Consider the following 18,261-nt stretch of genomic DNA (forward strand, 5'->3'; position numbering starts at 1 on the left):
AGTGGTTCTTTCCTACCAGGAAACTGAGTATATTATTCCTGACTTAAATTCCCAAACATCTAAATATATCCCAAACATCTAAATATATACATCATTTATGCTGAACTTATCTTTCATTGATCGTGCTAGTATTATCAATGAAAGCACAGCCTACATTCTCTTTTCCTACACACCTGGTGAATGAATGAATGTGTGCAACAACTGATTTTATAAATTAGTTCAATTGCCAGGGCTCCCAGAGGTAATTTATGAAAGTTGAATGAAAAGTAATACCTGCAGTGCCACCAAAAGAAAGGCAAGAGCTGATGCAGTAGAACCTTTCATATGTTCTTTAGCATCTGCTGTTCCACTTAAATTGACAGGAGGTTGCAGTGTGAAAAGGTTTGCGTTACTGTTTAAAAAATATTTATTTATTTATTATATTTCTATATCGCCTTTCTCCCGTAGGACTCAAGGCGGTGTACAGTCAAGAAAAATATAGACACACAAACATCATAAAATTGCTAATTAAAATTATTACTTAGTTTGGTCAATTAAATAAAACCCAGAATTAGATAACATTTAAAAAATCATTCACATGTTCGTATGTTTAGCCCTGCCTGTTGGAACATCAGGGTCTTGAGGGCACGGCGGAAAGCACGGAGATCAGGGATATTCCGTATCTCTGGGGGCAGTTCATTCCAAAGGGTTGGAGCCCCCACAGAGAAGGCCCTCCACCTGGGAGTCGCCAGTCGACATAATTTGACTGACGGTACCCTGAGTAGTCCCTCCCTGTGAGAACGAACTGGTCGGTGGGAGGCTATTGGTGGCAAAAGATGGTCTTGTAGGTACCCAGGTCCTAAGCCATGGAGCGCTTTAAAGGTGATAACTAACACCTTGAATCGCACCCGGAAGACCACCGGGAGCCAGTGCAGCTCACGTAGGAGAGGTGTTACATGGGTGTAACGAGCTGCGCCCATAATCACCCGCGCGGCTACGTTCTGGACCAGTTGGAGCCTCCGGGTGCTTTTCAAGGGGAGCCCCATGTAGAGAGCATTACAGTAGTCCATACGGGAGGTAACTAGGGCATGAGTGACCGTGCGCAAGGCGTCCAGATCCAGAAAGGGACGCAACTGGCGGATCAGGCGAACCTGATAAAAGGCACCCCTGGCCACGGCCGTCAAATGATCTTCTAAAGATAACCATGAATCCAGGAGGACACCCAAGTTGCGGGCCCTCTCTGTGGGGAGCAAGATCTCATCCCCTATTGTCAGTGATGGTACTAGCTGACTATACCGGGATGCCGGAAGCCACAGCCACTCGGTCTTGGAGGGGTTGAGTCTGAGCTTGTTTCTCCCCATCCAGATCCGCACGGCCTCCAGGCAATGGGACATCACAGCAAGGGCATCATTGGGGTGGTCGGGGGTGGAGATGTATAGCTGTGTGTCATCAGCATACTGATGAACACTCACCCCAAAACCACGGATGATCTCGCCTAGCGGTTTTACATAAATGTTGAACAGAAGGGGTGAGAGGACTGACCCTTGCGGCACCCCACAAATAAGGTGCCTCGAGGTCGACCTCTGCCCCCCTGCCAACACAAACTGCGAACGGTCAGAGAGGAAGGAGGAGAACCACCGAAGCACGGTGCCCCCTATTCCTAACCCCTCCAGCCGGTGCAGTAAGATACCATGGTCGATGGTATCAAAAGCCGCTGAGAGATCTAATAAGACCAGGATAGAGGAGCAACCTCTGTCCCGAGCCCTCCAGAGATCATCTACCAATGCGACCAATGCCGTTTCCGTGCTGTATCGTGACCTGAAGCCCGACTGGAACGGATCCAGATAGACAACTTCATCCAGGTATTGGGGTAGTTGTTGCGCCACCACACTCTCAACAACCTTCGCAACAAAGTGAAGATTGGAGACTGGACGATAATTTGATAATATAGCCGGGTCCAGGAAAGGCTTCTTGAGGAGGGGCTTCACAACCGCCTCTTTCAAGGCGGCGGGAAAGACACCCTCACTCAGAGAAGCATTTATAATCCCCTGGAGCCAGCCTCGTGTAACCTCCCGGGAGGCCAGTACCAACCAGGAGGGACACGGGTCCAATAAACATGTGGCAGCGTTAAGCTTGCCCAGAATCCTGTCCACGTCCTCAGGAGTCACAGAGTCAAACTCTTCCCAGATAACGCTCTCAAGACCTGCCCCCGTCTCCTCCCCTGGATCTATCCAATCGGAGTCCAGGCCTTCCCGAATCTGAGCGACTTTATCATGCAGGAATTGTACAAAATCCTCAGCTTGACCCTTTAAGGGATCTTCCCGTACCCCCACCTGAAGTAGGGAGCGGGTCACCCTAAACAGTGCAGCTAGTCGGTTCTCTGCAGATGCAATAAGAGCGGAGAAGTAGCTAGACTTCGCCGCTCTTATCGCCACTAGGTAGGTCTTAATATAAGATCTCACCTGTGTTCGGTCAGATTCAGATCGGCTTGTCCTCCAATCGCTGTCCAGGCGTCTTTTCCGATGCTTCATCTCTCTCAGCTCCTCAGAAAACCAAGGAGCTAGACGAGATCGGCATCGGGTCAGAGGCCGCAAAGGCACAACGCGGTCCAAGGCCCCAGTAGCCGCCCTGTCCCAGGCGACCACTAGGTCCTCAGTCGAGTTGTGAGCCAGAGTCTCAGGAAATGGCCCAAGCTCCATCAGGAACCTTTCGGGGTCCATCAGGCGCCTGGGACGGAACCATTTGGTTGGTTCCGTCTCCCTGCGGTGGGTGGAAGTGACTTGAAAGTAAAAAAAATAGAAGCCTGCGGTGACTACACGTTGGCATGATTTAAGCAATACATTTTGTTTGAATATTAGACTACTGAAGAAGTCTCTTCAGCTAAAATTCACCACCGAATTGCATATGCATATGATGATAAGTATATTGACATGAATAATGTTCATCTTTGGACTAAAATATATATATAAAGATGGTGAATTGGGAAGCACTGATTTGTGTGATCAAGAATGAGTAGGCAACCTCTGACAGCAACTGATGAGTTTCACATAAGAAAGGTTGATGAACGCATTAAAGACTATTGACAGATCACTCCAATGGAAATTGCTGTCAAGCTTGCTATTTCACAGGAGCATGTGGGTCATATTGATGTTCTTCAATATCAGAAGGCTTGTGCAAGATAGGTTCTTTGCACACTGACAACAGAGATGAAAGCTTCAAGAACTGATAGTTGCTAGCAGTTGTCATACTATGAGAATGAAGGTAAAGAATTTCTTCACAACATGATGACAGTCAATGAAATATGGGCTCGCACCATTATTTTTCACCTGAAAAAACAAATAAAAACAAAATCTAGGCTTTCCCAGTTATGGATTTTGGGGGATGTAGGTGGTATTTTTTGCTTGGATTTCCTTGAAACCTGTCACCATTATTAACTCATAGCATTACATTGCAACACTCAAAACTTTGAAAAAGTGATTAAGCAAGTTTAGAAGCACAAGAAAGATTTTTTGCTGCAACAATGCTCACCCTTCATGAGCTTTTCAAGGCAGTTATTAAACTAGATATCACTATCTTTACCCCATTCACATATTAGTCCAGCCATGCAACCTCTGATTTTCCCAAAATGGAAAGAACAACTTTGTGGGCATTTGTTTGAATCAAACAGGTGGAAGGTCAGGATCTGATTGAAGAGACACAATGTGGTGTTCTTTTCCGTTGACTTTAAGAAGCTTGTCCATCATTGGGAAAAGTGTGTGGCAAATGGTGATGAAAAAAAACCCAGCTAACCATGTCATGGTTTTTTTCCCCCTGTTTCATTTATTAAAATAACCCCATTTAAACTAAAGTTATGGAGTCAAGACAATTTTCATTCAATTCTTTTAGCCCCAAACCCTGGAATTTTGGCACAGACAACTTGCAATGTCACATGACAGCCTATTTCACTGGCTGACAATTCATAAAGATCCTTCTAAAAAATGGATCTTGTTTCCTAATTTTGTTAGCCTTGCAGGGCTTGATGAGCATCAATAATAAGCTGACAGATCTGTAGTTTCTTCCTGTTTTTGAAGAATATTTTACCTTTGTTTTGCTTCAATATTTTTAATGACTGACTTTTTTTAGAGGAAAAAAAACCCCCCAAAATGTTTGCATAATCTGCTTGCATAATTCCCTCCTTCACTTTCATCATTTGACAAGTCCTATATTTAAATTTATTAATTTATATATTACTCTAACCTAAACATGGCAAATTGTATTGCAACAAAATGAAAAATACAGCAATAAACAATTAAAATGATTGAGCTGTTTACAGCAGTCAAAAGCAAACATGCCAGGGGGTAAAAAGCCTAGTGAATCAGTATCAATTCAGGAATTTTTCCAAGAATCTTTTTTTAAGAGAACAATTATACAATATGTGCTTGCTGAACTTCTACTGGTAGAGAAATCTGGTTTCTAATGTACCCACTCTCCATCTTAAATGCTTACTGCTATAGTATCAGCTCAACCCAATACGATCCTGGATGTCTTCTCAACAGATAGATCCAAGAACTATTCTTCAGTAGCACCCCAATCTTATCAGGATTCAGTCTCATTGTAGGCCCTCATACATTGCTACTGACAGACTTCAACCTGCATCAATCACTTTTATCTATTGAATGTAGAGATTGATATGAGTATCATTATTATACTGATAGCATTTTGCCCCAGGTGAATGAGTAAACTTTTGAAGTCTTCTTAAGTGTTAAAAGAGAGATGAAGTCTAACTTGCAGCATCCTGTAGTCTAAATGCCACACTTGTAATATAGTGTTAGTAGATTTTTCATTTCTTCTGCCCATTATAACTTATTAAACCTTTTAAATCATAAGACCTGTAAAGTAAAAAAATGTTCATATATAACAGTGATGGTTAACATTTTTGGTGCTAAGTGCCCAAAGCATGCACGCATGCAAATGCACATGCACATGCCCGAACCTCCAAAATGCAATGCGAGCACATTCCCCGTGCATGCACCCCGGCCCCATGTGGATTCCCCATGCGTGTGTCCCGCCACCCCTGCGCATGCGCCCCAGCCCCCCGTGCTCCATTTTGGCTACCAGGTTGGTGCAGGCAGCTTTCCAGGCCCAAAACAAGGTGTGGGGGCACAGTGTGAGGCCCCCCATGCCCTGTTTTGGCCTAGAAAGCCACCTGCACTCTCCTGTGCATATACCCCACCCACCCCGTGCATGCACACGTGCGTTCCCCACATGATCCCCACCCCCTGTGCAGAAACCCGAAGACCAGCTGGCTGGTGGGAAGCACTCGCGCATAAATAGTGAAGCTGGGCTGGCGCAACAGCTGGTGTGCCATCGCCCCAGCCCGGATATATAATATATGAAATGATCACAGAATATCCTGTTGTATTACTGTTATTTATTAAAGCTTTAAAAATACAGCATACATCATGGAACATGTAACACGAGCTTCTACATTCTAGCCTTCTGAATGATTTGATTACATGCTTGTTTCACCAGATCAGCTCACTTTTAATTATACCAAATGTATAAATAATTGTTAGGAAATTTTGACTTCATTTATGTGGCTGTAAAAATTTAAATTTTCGAAGATGTCATCTAGGGGGCTACTTGAAACTCCTTTATATATCTACTTTTTATTACTTAGAAAATGTCTTTCAGATGGTTTTGGAAGTTAATACAAAATATGAAGCTATATTTAATTGCAAATTTTATTGAGTAATGAAGTTTGTCAATAGGGATCGATGTGGAAGTTGACTGCAACTGAAAGATAAAAAGTTTTTGCTTGTTAAATAGAATAAATAAACAAGTAACTGAAGTGGATGTCAACATTTATATGTTTTTATTCATAAATAACAAGACTTTTTTTCCCTTATCAGCATATTCTTGATATGACCTTTGGAGCAGGCGGTCACACAAAGGCAATTTTACAAAAGGCAAAGGGTATTAAAATATACGCACTCGACAGAGACCCCACAGCTTATGAATTAGCTCAACAACTTTCTGAATCTTATCTGTGAGTATAGTTTTTATTTTTTGTTTGATGGGGGATTATGTACAATTATTGTGTTGACTCCTCGTGACCAACAGAAACATTTTTTTATGATGATCTGTCCCTCACTTGATCCTTCAAATCTTGCAATGTTACACATATCAGTACTTTAATTGAGTTCATTCACCTCATTGCTGGTTGTTCCTTTCTCTTTCCTTGCAGTTTTCCCCGTCATTAGATCCTTTTCCAGAGGGTTGGCTCTTTTCATAATATGTTGAAAGTAAGATAAATAAAGCCTGTTTGTACCTTGAGTGAGAACTCTGGGATGACATGCGTGATAATATATTTGTTTATTTTCTTGGCTGTCCATGGTGTTCTCAGGAGTCTTCTCCAAGCACCAGATTTTGAAGTTTTAGTGCATTTTCTATCCTCCTTCTTCAGTCCAACTTTCATTTCTATGGAGTGTCACAATACCACTGCTTAAATTATTTCAATAACATCTGAACATTTTCAGGGCCTTAGCGGTTCTACTAAGTGCTGATCTATGGTATTTTTTTTTTATTTCTTGTTCCTTTACTGTCAATGATGAACCTAAAGGCAGAAGCTATCCACTACTTTAGTAGTTGTACTGTCAATTCTAAGGCTGGAGCTTATTGTTTCTATTTTCATTAATTTGATCTTTTTAATTTTAAATTTAGTCTAATTTTTTCACTATGCTCCGTGATTTTATTACAAGAGGCTGCAGTTCCTTCACATTTTTGGCTATTACTAGTGTCAAAAGAGCTACTTTTGTATGTTGTATGTATGATAAGTATTTATATATATCAACACTGATACATTACAATTATGTATAGTTTATCTTACTTTTCTAGTGGTATAATGATGCTCAAAGCACACAAATATATTAATTTTACATTTAATAAATAGATAAAATGTATTCATATTCACACTTAAAAATGAATGGTATATGAAAATTTGCTCTAGCGAAATAAAGACTAATTGAAAAGTTGCACTGGTAAAATAAAGCCAGCAGAAATGCATAGTTAACAAACTAATTTCTGTGGTCTCCACAAAACATGGCTATGACCTTTGTTGATTCCAGGATTAGAAATCGATTGCCTTCAGAAGTGGAAATTTGGGAATTCACTATAAAATGTATGTATGTATGTATGTATGTATGTATGTATGTATGTATGTATGTATGTATTAAACAAATTTATATAGCTGTCCATCTCACCAAAGACAACTCTGAATGATGCACAGCAGATGATGTTCCTCCCTCTTTCCATGTTAGGTTTTCAAAAAAATATTATTCTATTGATTTTAGAGATCTGGTTGTAGTATGTATTTTAACATAGAAAAAAAAATAGAATCAATGCTTTATAACTGGTATATTGGTGGTGTGGCCAGAGATAAATTAAATCTAAATTATTAAAATCTGATGTATACACATGCGCACACACATACACTATATTTTCCTTATTTTGGTTTGATAATCATAGTGGTGACTTTTATTTAGGAACCATATAGAATCAATCAGGGTTCCAGTTCTGTCCTGTACAGTGCTTGTTTTGGTACATAGCCTCCTATGTAGCCAAGGCCATTTGTTTTACTTCTTGAAAATGAAAGGCAACCAAAACAAGAATGTAAATCAGAGTGTGTCAGAGTTTCACCCTGGACCTATCAATAGATTTCTCTAGTAACACAACTATGCAGTACACTCATGAACCTAACAGCAGAATATTCAAGGACAAGCCTTTATGTTGTTATTTGTTTTACAGATGTGATTGAAACTCTTATTATGATCATCAGCTCCTTTGGAATCTACAACTGTACACAAATTAATACCATATACCAATTCTGGACTTTAAGCCCTATTGCTGTTTCTTGTCCTTACATGAGATTATTTTCCATCAGTTTCTCAGCATTGGTTGTTGAGGGGACTTGTTTTGATAATATCCTTGTCTGATCTCAAAAGTATTACCTCTAATCTTGATGGCATCAAGACTAACATCGCTTTCCCTCTTTAATTTCCCTTTATCTTAAAAGTTTGGAGATACAACAAAGTTGTCTTCATTCTTCTTAGTCATATAAAACTAGGAGGGCCTGTATTTCTCCCTCTTTCCTTCTATTTTGTCAGCTGAAGATTATTGTTTCCTTAGATGTTCTATTCTTCCTTCCTTTTGCTTTGAAGGATTACGTATATCCATTTCTAACTTCCATTTCTGCTATTTCTACTCCTCACACCCAACAACAAACCTATTAGGAAGACACTAGATTTCCATGTCCTTATTTTTTTTTTCAACTGATCTCCCAGTACAGGATTCTCTTCTTCAACTTCAGGTAAAGTGGTTTTCAGTTTCTCAGTTGTACAATTTCCTGTCTTCCTCTTTCCAATCCAGTCTATCTCCACCTCAAAATCATGCATCCAACAGTAGGACTGATTCCATCAGGAATGACCTTTTGGAACAGTATTTCTCAACTTTGGCACTATTCAACTTTGTGATTTAAAGTCAGTTTGGAAATTTTCGGAATTGAAATCCATAATTTTAATTTTATTATTAATTTTAATTGCAGCTTTTATCACCATTTGTACATTTTTAAAATAAATTTATTTCTCAGGTATCCAGTGCCAATTTTAATTTTTATTATTTTAACAGTTACAATCAGGTATTAAACTTTACTGCATCAAGAGACAACTTTTTCATTTCTCAGTTGCCTTGTCTTGATTACTATGTATGTTGTCTGGGCAGATGTAGTAATATACATACCCACACACATATGCAAATACACATGCAAACATGGAGAGACACACACATTTATTGTGTCATTGAAGCTGATGTTTATGTAAGTTGAAGAATATTACAATTGAAGTATACAACTGCTTAAATTGTTCAGTGAAAATCTGATGAAAATAGCTAGCTGTCTGTTTAGGATTGTTATGAGAGATTTCTAACTTCCCACATTGCAAAGATTTCCTAGTAATTTCACTGAGGGGAAAAAATGTGTTTTCATTCATTCTGCACACGTTTCTGTGTCTGTCCATAAAGTTTTATTGTGCTTAATTTTGTAGTGGCTTAGCTGAAATAGATGACAATTTGTGAAAGCTTCTTATTTAGAAACTGGGGGTATAAATTTCTAAGATAACTATACATTTAAGTAAAACATTAATGAGTGTGAAAACCCAACTTTGACCACCTTGTGAATCCGACAAAATTCTACAGGAATATTGTGGCAGTTCAGTAGATAGCACCTCTGTGAACACAATAAGGTCACCATACCCAGATCACAAACTACCTAAAATCAATTCTAGGTTTTGGGCTGGTGGGCCTAATTTGAATGTTGGGAAGTTGTGGTTTCTCTTGAAAAATGGTGCTTGGGGGTGATTCTCCACTCAAAATCACATACTATTCAGTTATGGCTTTGAAATTCTTACTCAACTTTAATTTTTACTGGATACTTTTGAGCGAGTTATTCTTTTCTTGGTCCAAGTTATTTCAGAGTTGGGTTAGAATAGTTGAAAATTGTTCCTTATTTTTATATCTTGAGCTCATGGATGAAAAGCAATGTGTATAAATGCAGTGAACCCCATCAATAAGTAACAGTTTACAAAGCACAGTTTACTGGAATGCTTACAGGTACTATTGTACCTGTAGCTTTCTATCTGCAGGATATTCCTGATAATCCCTGCTGATCTTGATCACTCCATAGTTTCAAAGCACTGACCTTTGTAAGAAAACCTGTGGAATTCTTACAGGATGCCAAACCATTCTTGCAGATAAAGACAGATGTATTTATGTGTAGTCCCAGTTTTTGTATGTGTTTTTATGATTCCCCCCCCTTCTATATGCTGCCCAAAGTGCTTTAGATTTAGGCAACTATAACAAATTTAATTAATCATAATCATAATATTTTATTTATTTACAGTATTATTATATAGTATATTATAATATATGAAAACAAATATAATTAAGTTATATATACATGTGTCTGTGTGTGTGTGTGTGTGTGTGTGTGTGTGTGTAGGTTTTTGGTTATTCAGGTTTTCTCCCGCGTAAAATTGGAGGTGTCTTGGCAATGTTTCGACGAAGTCTCATTCTTCATCTTCAGGCTGGTATTTTTGGCTTCGTGCTTCTAGGAGCAATGTGTGTGATCGTAGCTGTTTCTTCCTTTTAACTGCCAGTGGGGGTGTGAACTGATTGGGTGGGAGCTTGGCTGTGTTCTGATTGGGTGGAGGTGTGTTCTGATTGGGTGGGGGTTTGGCTGTGCTCTAATTGGATGGGGGATTGGCTGTGCTCTGATTGGATGGGTGTGTGTTCTGTTTAGGTGGGGGCTTGGTTGTGCTCGAGTTAGTCTGAGTAGCAGTGGGATTTGAGCTGGTGAGCTGTGTTGCTGTTGTTTGGCTTCGTGTTCGTGGCCATGCCACCTCTTCATGGTGGGTGTCAGTCTGCTTCATGTATGGATTGGAGGGGTTTAAAGTGGCTAATGATGCAGCTGTGGTCTGGCTTCTGGTCCGTGGTCATGCCTCATCATCAGTGTGGGTTTGAGTCTGCTTTCTGCGTGGATGTGTGGTGGTTAAATCCTGTGTGGCTCTCGTGAGTGTGGGTCTGGTGTCATTCTTTGTGTTAGGGACTCGTTTGTCAATAAGGGCGGATTTCCAAATGGCTGGTAGGCGGGAGGTATCATCTCGTTTATTCATGCTGTGTGGACGTATCTTGATGGCTTCTCTGATTATTCTCTTGTTAAAGTGTTCAGTTTTGGCGATAGTTCTGGTCTTTTTAAAGTCAATATCATGTCCTGTGGCTTTGAGGTGTTTGCATAGCATAGCTCACTGTGTAGAATCCCAGAAATGATAGTCTATTCAGTACAAACAGTTTAATTTTCAAATTTTAATCAAGCAAATAAGTATAAAGGGATAACATACCATTGGCCAGCCTAAGGCATACTCATTATTTATTTTCTATTTTTCTTGTGTTACTTATATAGAGAGAGATCCCCAAGGATCCCTTATATCTAATTCCCTTAGCTGTTCATCATACAGTTTAACCTTTGGATCCCCTTATCATATTTGTTGCTATTTTTTATTTATTTATTACTCTGGGTATCTTACAAGATTATATTGCTCTTCAACAAGATTTTTGTTCTTCTGTGCACTCTGGATATACTATTCATAAATAAAATTTCATGAGTCAATTGTGCTCTTAGAGTTTTGATTTTTGGTTTGTCTAATGCCACCATTACAGAAGTTCATATACATATGGGGGCACACATCCAAACTTATTCTGATCATTGACAGAAAGCCTAAAATCTCCCATCTGTCGGGAAATCCATCTGTTAAACTACTGAAGTTTGCAGATGACACAACAGTGATCAGTCTCATTCGAAACAATGATGAATCCGCATACAGACGGGAGGTTGAACAACTAGCCTCATGGTGCGACCAGAACAATCTGGAACTGAACACACTCAAAACCGTAGAAATGGCGGTGGACTTTTGGAGAAACCTTCCCATACTACCACCTCTTACAATACTAGACAACACAGTATCAATAGTAGAGACCTTCAAATTTCTAGGTTCTACGTATCTCAAGACCTAAAATGGACACCTAACATCAAAAACGTCATCAAAAAAGCACAACAAAGAATATTCTTTCTGTGCCAACTCAGAAAGCTCAAACTGCCCAAGGAGCTGCTGATACAAAGGGATTATTGCGTCTGTCATCTGGTCAGGTTTGAGTCTGGTTTGGTTCTGCAACCCAACAAGACAGACACAGACTTCAGACGATAATTAGAACTGCAAAAAAAACAATTAATACCAACCTGCCTTCCATTGAGAACCTGTATACTGCACGAGTCAAAAAGAGGGCTGTGAAAATATTTACGGACCCTTCACATCCTGGACATAAACTGTTTCAATTCCTACCCTCAAAACGACGCTATAGAGCACTGCACACCAGAACAACTAGACACAATAGTTTTTTCCCGAACGCCATCACTCTGCTAAACAGATAGTTCTCTCAACACTGTCAAACTAATCACTAAGTCTGCATTACTATTAATCTTCTCATCGTTCCTATCACCCATCTCCTCCCACTTATGACTGTATGACTGTAACCTTATTGCTGGTATCCTTGAGATTTATATTGACTTGTTTCTTAATATGATTTGATTGCTTATTTGTTCCCTATGACTATCATTAAGTGTTGTACCTTATGATTCTTGACGAATGTGTCTTTTCTTTTATGTACACCGAGAGCGTATGCAGCAAGACAAATTCCTTGTGTGTCCAATCACACTTGGCCAATAAAGAATTCTATTCTATTCTATTCTATTCTATTCTATTCTATTCTATTCTATTCTATTCTATTCTATTCTATTCTATTCTATTCTATTCTATTCTATTCTATATATCCCATTAAGCTTCGTGCATGCATGTGGATATCATTATGCAAGATTAATTTTTCAGAGGTCCTAGGGAAATTCACTAGCTCCCCACCTCCAAATGTTTCATGTGTATGACAATTTATTGAAACATTTGTTCTAAAAAACTACATTGGGAAAATTTTAAAAAGTACATATTAGTAATTTTAATGTTTTTCTATGTGTTTAAAATTTGTGCAGATTAGAATTTGATATTTTTTAAAAAATCAAAATTCTGCTTTTTTTGTTTGTTTGTTTTAGTATTTCCCTGCTCTTTCTATATATATACTATGATCCTTTATTTTCCAATCCTTCTGCAGGCCACATGCACATTTTAAGTTGTAATATCAGATCATGTGAACATTTTAAACCTGGATAACAGTTGAATAGTATCTTGGAGTAAAAGGCATATGATACATCCGGTATAAAAACAACATTCCCAAGCTTCTGACGTCTTTTTGTTCCATAATCAACTTAAAGGCTACAGCAGGTGGCTTGAAGGTAGAAGTTAGTTAATGATTAATAAGGCTTTTACACATCTTTTGCGTCACTTTTCCTTTCCAAATAATTTGCTAACAAGTCACCTAAGGGCTTGAAATCGATCAGGAAAATAACCAAAGGGATCCTGTGGTGCAGTTGATAGTGATGATTAGAAAATCAGAAGAACCTAGAAGAAGCAAATAAAAAAAGATTTATTATTTACCTAGTTGCAGTATTTGCTGAATGGTTATATATATGTATGTGTGTTTGTGTGTGTGTGTGTGTGTGTGTGTGTGTGTGTGTGTATTTGAATATCATCATTGTGACATTTCTACCAGTGCCTTTCAGAAATTTATAGAATATTCTGGCTTAGTTTAAGTTTATTATTAGTTTAATAATTTCAAATATGCATTTGTTCCTACAGCAACAGTCAAGTAGCATAATTATAAAAATAATTATAATATCTCAAATATTGAGATTAATTCCACATTATTTTTGTGCCTTTAACCTGTTTATGCTCACTTCATTAGTTAGAGTAGAAATTCAGGTAGTTTGTATCAAGCTGCAAAAAGTGTATTCAAAATACTTAAAATTATTAACTTTGGGTAGAATTCTTTGGCATGAGTGCAGATGCTATTATGAATTTATAATTTGTAATGTTAAAAAATAGTTAGATAATGAAGTACATTATGGCCACTGAAATGCTGAACAAATTAGGTTCACAAAATACTCCCAGTGTGAAGTCTGTAAAATCACAATTAACCCCCAGTGATATAAACAAATATGGTAATATGAAATAATCATATACAATCAAATTATATGGCATTTCAGAATGACTTCAAGGTGGTGGCTGTTTTTTAATCAGTATTTAGGAAAATATAACTGCAATTTGTAAGTGGAAGATACAAATAATCTCCAAAGTCTAATAATGAAAGTCAAGGAATACAGATAGTACAAGATACCTGTAAAAAATAAAAAGGGACTAAGGTTAAATATGAAGACCAAATGAATGAACTTTGGTTTTGGTGCAAACATCTGGGAATACCATTGATAGCCAAGAAGCAAATGGATAATCAAGCAAATCAAACCCAAATTTTCATTTGAGGCACAAATTATCACACTTAAATTATCATGTCACATGTGAAGACTTAGCTTTCTAGAGAAGTCTATAATGCTAGTAAAGGTGGAAAGAAAGAGAACAGCCCAATCATGGGTGCATTACTAGAAGTCCTGAAGGGTCTAGCTTGGACACTAGGAAATTTAAGTAAAACTGTAGGTACTTGGAGTTGTAAATATATGCATTGGATATTGGGGAAAATAATTCTACAAAGACTCTGTAATCATGACTATTGATTTTTTTTCCACTGATGAATTCAGTGGAATCGATCAAGTGTTTTGACGTTATATAAGAAAGGTTCTGAAGGACAAAGCATGGAACAAATGGGCTTCATCTTACACTAAGATTTTCTTCTTCTACCCGCCCTCCTGAATACAATACTCTCTAAAAAATTTATGTAGAGAAATCCAGAGCATTTTTTAAAGTATTTTTGGATATTGGAACAGAGATTTTGGCAGCACTAAACTCTTTCTTCCTAAAGAAGAGAATGTGCAACCATTTTTCTCATTAGCCTATCAGTTTTGTGCAGTGTAAAGTATTGTGGCTTCTCTTTTTGACACACTAACAAGGTTAGTAGAGGCATGATTAATTTTCAGCCCTGGAAGTTGAAGCACAATCGGTACGTCATTTGCATATATTTCCAGCATCTGCTTCTTGTTTTTGTTTTGCTATGTTCACATGAGAATATAAAATGCAATGGGAAGTGTTTTGTAGGAAGGGGGTTTAATTTAAAATTTCTAAATGCACTATAAAGGGGGATAGGAGAGAGTCTTCCTGAAGCAAACACTGTTATTTCTATACTTCCAAACATTTATGGAGCACAAATTATATTGTCAGATAGAATAATGACAGTGTGATTTGCCATGCATTCTATTTTTAGATCTTTATCTAAAATTGACATATAACTTGCTGTACCTGAAACCCCAGGTGAGAAGGTTATTGGAGTATAACGAAGTTTTGACGTCAGAACTGCTATTTATTCCACTAGAAACTATTAGTGATGCATTACCCCTTGGCAGTTGTGTTTTCAAAAATCCAGTTAAATTTTAATGACTGTTTCTGGCCAATTAGAGTTCCTGCTCAATATAGAAAGAAGGAAAACTGGTTTCTATACAGTTTCAAAAATGGTACATCTCAGCAATAGAATTGGTATAAATCCATTGTTACAAAATTTATTTAATTCCTTCTGTGCTTGTTTCTTCTTCATACTAGTTTATTGACCACACTCATATTTCTGAATTTATACTGATCATGTGTATATTGCAAAATAAGGACAAAGAATTTTTTTTTGAAGTTTGCAGTATGACAAAATAAAAATGGGAATCCCCATTTCTATTTAGATATGAGAGCTATAAGTGCTCATAATCAACAGGGGAAAAAAACCTCTAGACCTTCATAAAGTCTACATTTTGCTAGCGCCCATTATAGCAGGGGTGTCAAATTCATATTGTCACAGCGGTGTCATGTGACGTATTGGGACTTTCCCCCCCTTTGCTAAACTGGGCGGGGGCGTGGCCAGCAAATGACGCATCCGGCCCATGGCCCAGGAGTTTGACAGCCCTGCACTATAGGGTTTTAAAATTCTGATTCACTGCAAACAAAAAAAAAACTTTTTTTCATTTCAACTTCTAACGTGAGAATAATGTTGAAAATAAAAATATGATGCTTCAGTTGTTCAACTGTTTGAATAGATTCTAACTTGGAGCTTTAAGGAAAGTCTAATCTCCTTTCAGAACAAAGAGCAATTGCCAACTGCTAAAAATGGTATAAAAGGAACAGAGATTTGTGCTTTATTTAAAATTTTGTGGGAGTCATTTAATCATTCATAATTTTCTAATAATGAATGCTACTGAACATTAATGCAAGTAATAAGACACATAAAATGACTTAGTAAACATCTCACTTTTACTAACACTATTTTTCAAGTAATTAACAGCAAATTGATACAGTTGTCTTACACTTACTGATAATAGAAGAACCAGGAATGAGCAGAGGTATAAGTAAATAAAGGCATTTGATGATTAACTGGCTTTAAAGGGACTCATTCATTCATTCATTCATTCAACGTTTATAGCCATACAGCTGAGCCAAGTGACTGGGTAGCTTAAAATTCTAAAAATTTAAAATGGTTAAAACAATTTTAAAAATTTTAAAGCAATAAAAAAATAAAAATTTAAAATGTAATGCATAAATAAGGCTTCTCTCTTTGTCCCTAACCCCTAACCCTGCTCTTTTTCCTTTGTTCCATACAATTCAAAACATGGGCCTGAAAAAAAAGAAATATAAAGTAAGGAAAGTTTATACCTTTTCCCCATATCCTGCCTTTCCTCCTATCACTTGCAGCAAGGAAAAACCTGCCTAATATATACTTTTGGTGATGGCTGGTATCATCATTATTAATGGATTATTTGTGTGCCAACCTAGTATTGGTGTGTCTGGCTGCTTTTGTCTGGGCTCAGAAGCTGATAAGGCCTGGTTAGTGGTATCAAGGGAGACCTTTGGGGAATACCAGGGTGACGGGGTACACTGGAAAATTTAAAAATATTCTGGAAGCAGGCAACGACAAACTATGTCTCTACCAAGGAAAAGGACAAGTGCATGAAGTTACAATATATGGGGCATGGTGTCAATGAGGATATACTTATCCCTTGGGTTTTCTTAGCTTTTCAAGATAAGTTAATGGAGTCAAAAATGAACAGCACCAAGGAGGGAAATATTGCAAAGATATTTTTACAGAACTTCCTCTTAAGATGAAAAAGATTAGGAGCAAGAAAGATATATGTCAATGTCTTCTCCCTCTAGAAAGCAAACATAAATGTTGTTCATACCCTCACCCTTCAAAAAGAAGTCCAATCTTTCTAAATGATAAAACTATCATTCTTAATTGGAAACTTGTCTGATGTTGTCTGCCTTTTCCAGGGTAACCATTTAATTAAAGACATTTCCAGGATCTTGATCCTATTGAACAAAGTACTAATTGCAGTTGGTCTGTCAAAAATTGAATTCTAAGTTTTAACATTGTTTGAACCCATCCTAAATTACTGGAAGTAATTAATATAAATTAGTTGTTTAAGTCTTGTTCAAATTGAATGTCCACATAAATTTCCACTTGGAGAGAGGGTTGAATTGTCTCTAGACCTGTCTTCCTTTTTGAAATTTGGTAACAAGGTTCTCAGGTAACCTAACATCTTCTGCACATTATTTGCAGAAAGTTTTGAGTGTTGGCAGGCAGCACTAAGTTGCTAATATTAATCTCTAAATTTCATTGATAGAATGTTTTGATTTTGGAATTATCTGTTGCTGCAATGAGCTGTCAAATGGTAACTGGAAATGTGGAAAGTGAGAAAGAAAGAGTTGTTAATGTTTTTTCTCATTTTTTTCTGTTCTTTATTTTTACTTGCATTATTTATGATGCTTGTTCCCTTTTATACAGCAATGTATTTTTGAAACAAAAGTAGCATTGGACACTTTGGCACAATACTTCAGTTTTCCCTTGTCTGGAAGATTGTAGAACTGCTATTCTAGAATTCCACAAGAACCAAGTGGCCTATAAAATTCTGGAATTACCTCTGGAAATTCTTCAGATAATAAGTGATACACATTGTGGATGAAAGTTATTAGATATTTCTAGTAGATATTATCTGTGCAAGATTATTTGTTTGTCTGTTCATTCTTAGTTCTAACCTTTTTCTAAATTACTCACCTTCCTTTCCCTTGCCTCCCCTCCCTCTCATGCTTGCCCTTCTCAGATAAGTAGTTGAGAAATGTCTCTATGTAGTCTCATTCAGGAATTGATCTGACAATAATGTCAAGACTAGTCATTCATGAGTTGCCTGTTGATAGTTAACGCTATGTCAGCTTCTGAAGATTATTTTATTTACCTCAATGATCTTGACAAAACGTCTGCATTAGTTCAAAGAACTGTTACTCATTTGGGACACACATCATTTCTTTTGATGTTAGAATAACTGGGCAGATGTACAGACTATGTTTTCAATAAAGTAACAGAGAAGACTTCAAAGTCGTAATAGCACTTTAAATTTATTTTACTTACCAAGAATACTTTAAAACGTATCTTCCCTAGACAATATTTATTTTTTATAGCATAGAGCCAATATTATGCCTCATTTTATTTATTCTGCTGAAAAATAAACATTTAATTGGTATAAGTTATGAACTTGTCTTGAATAGTATAAAAGTAATTTGGCCAAAATTGTCATAATTTCCAACCTCTACGTTTTCCCCAATGATTTTGTTAATG

The 18,261-nt window shown here is 37.5% G+C and overlaps 1 protein-coding gene across 4 annotated transcripts in view; it reads left to right on the forward strand.

Moving 5' to 3' along the window:
- Positions 1-18,261, forward strand: part of METTL15 (methyltransferase 15, mitochondrial 12S rRNA N4-cytidine) — a 70,792-nt gene that overhangs the window by 35,680 nt on the left and 16,851 nt on the right. For all 4 annotated transcript variants that reach the window (XM_034417211.3, XM_087877913.1, XM_087877905.1 and 1 more), the window contains one exon: positions 5,871-6,007. In XM_034417211.3, coding sequence (XP_034273102.1) covers positions 5,871-6,007 — 137 coding nt within the window. The remainder of the gene's footprint in view (positions 1-5,870; positions 6,008-18,261) is intronic.

This window comes from Pantherophis guttatus, chromosome 1 (genome assembly GCF_059756535.1).
Source record: "Pantherophis guttatus breed Tessera chromosome 1, ASM5975653v1, whole genome shotgun sequence".
Taxonomy (NCBI): Eukaryota; Metazoa; Chordata; class Lepidosauria; order Squamata; family Colubridae; genus Pantherophis; species Pantherophis guttatus.